The 1385-nt window shown below is 65.3% G+C and overlaps 1 protein-coding gene across 1 annotated transcript in view; it reads right to left on the bottom strand.

Annotated features, from left to right (window-relative positions):
* Positions 1 to 1385, bottom strand: part of SCAMP4 (secretory carrier membrane protein 4) — a gene marked incomplete in the record, with an annotated part of 16890 nt that overhangs the window by 8309 nt on the left and 7196 nt on the right. The window contains 2 exon segments of the mRNA XM_014585497.2: positions 532 to 633; positions 1131 to 1287. Coding sequence (XP_014440983.1) covers positions 532 to 633; positions 1131 to 1287 — 259 coding nt within the window.

The raw sequence follows: 1385 nt of genomic DNA, 5'->3' as shown, positions 1-1385 counted from the left end.
TCTCTTTTTTTTGCAAAAACCGCTTTCAAAAAACTTATTTAAGTAAAAAGATTACTATTTATAGAGACGGAGAAAACAGAGAGAAATGTTCGAAAGTTTTATGACTTCCTTTTAAAAACTATTATATTTAACTTCATTTTAACGTGAGTAGAGACGGAGATGGGGAGGAAGAGGGAAAGTGAGAAAGCAGCTGCCTGGTCCGGGACTCGAACTGCAGTCAGCCCTGTGGGAGTCCAGTGCCCCTAACGCTTCACGATTTAAAAAATGACCTGTCCAGGCGGCGCCCACCACTGCCTCGGGCGGGGGTTCCGTCCGATGGGCCTGCAGCTGCCCTCACACCCTCCTCCTGGGCATGCAGCGGGCAGTGGTTCTGGCGGGGCTCGTGTGGGGAGGCCTGGAAACACGTGCCCACCGCCGGCCCTCGCTGGGCCGATCTCAGGGGGGACGCGGATCCACCGGCCCACCCGGCCTGGGCGTTGGTTCCTGCGTGGCTGCGCCCATGTCCGTGACAGGCGTCGCCCCAAGGCTTACCAGGCGCCCCACCCGGGGAAGCCGATGGCCTGGATGACGGCCAGGACGAACTGGGCCCCGAAGATGAAGAAAAAGGCCATGAAGTTGAAGGAGCTGTCGGCCCTGCAGGTGGGGAGCACAGAGCCGGGCACACCGTCAGCTGGGGCCGCGCCCGACCGGGCCGCAGGACGACAGGACGCAGGACGCAGGCAGGCGGGCCTGGAGGGACTTCCCCAAGAGACTGCAGGCTGTGGGGGCCGCCCTCCGCTCCTCCTGGAGCCGTGTGGTGCCCATGCGGCTGCCCCAGCAGTCCCGTAAGTCAGGTAGGAGGGGGGCCTGGCCCTTTCTGACTCACTGTCTCCCAGGAGTCAGGGACCACCTGGAGCGCACGCCACAGGCCCGCGGGACGGGTAGGGCTGTGGTGGGGCCGGGAGGCGGGAGCACCCCAACCACGGAGCAGCTGGGCCTGGCCGTCCACGTGGGCGTGCACTGGGCAAGAGTGGGACAGGCCGCGCAGGGTGGGACCCCGCCGTCGGAGACAGCGGGCTGGCAGCTCGGGCAGCTCCCCGCGCAAAGCGCAGCCCCAACGGAGGGGCGAGGCAGGCCGGGCGAGCACTCACCGGAAGGCCTTGTAGGCCGGTCGGAACCAGCACACGTAGCCGCAGGGCGTGAAGAGCAGGAGCCACAGGAAGGCCAGGCCGAAGTTCGCTCCAGAGCCTCCACCGATCCACCAGGCCAAGCAGGCCACCAGGTTGACCCCGAGCGTGGCACAGTAAACTGGGGACCGCGGGGACCGGAGGGGGGCTGAGCCAGCGTGCAGAGGGCAGTGGGCGCGCTCACGTCTGCTGGGCCGAGGCTCAGGGCCGGCCCGGCCC

Source organism: Tupaia chinensis, unplaced genomic scaffold (assembly GCF_000334495.1).
Source record: "Tupaia chinensis unplaced genomic scaffold, TupChi_1.0 Scaffold149964_2, whole genome shotgun sequence".
Lineage (NCBI taxonomy): Eukaryota > Metazoa > Chordata > Mammalia > Scandentia > Tupaiidae > Tupaia > Tupaia belangeri.
The sequence above is the reverse complement of the archived record's forward strand: the minus strand, read 5'-3'. Positions and strand labels throughout refer to the sequence as shown.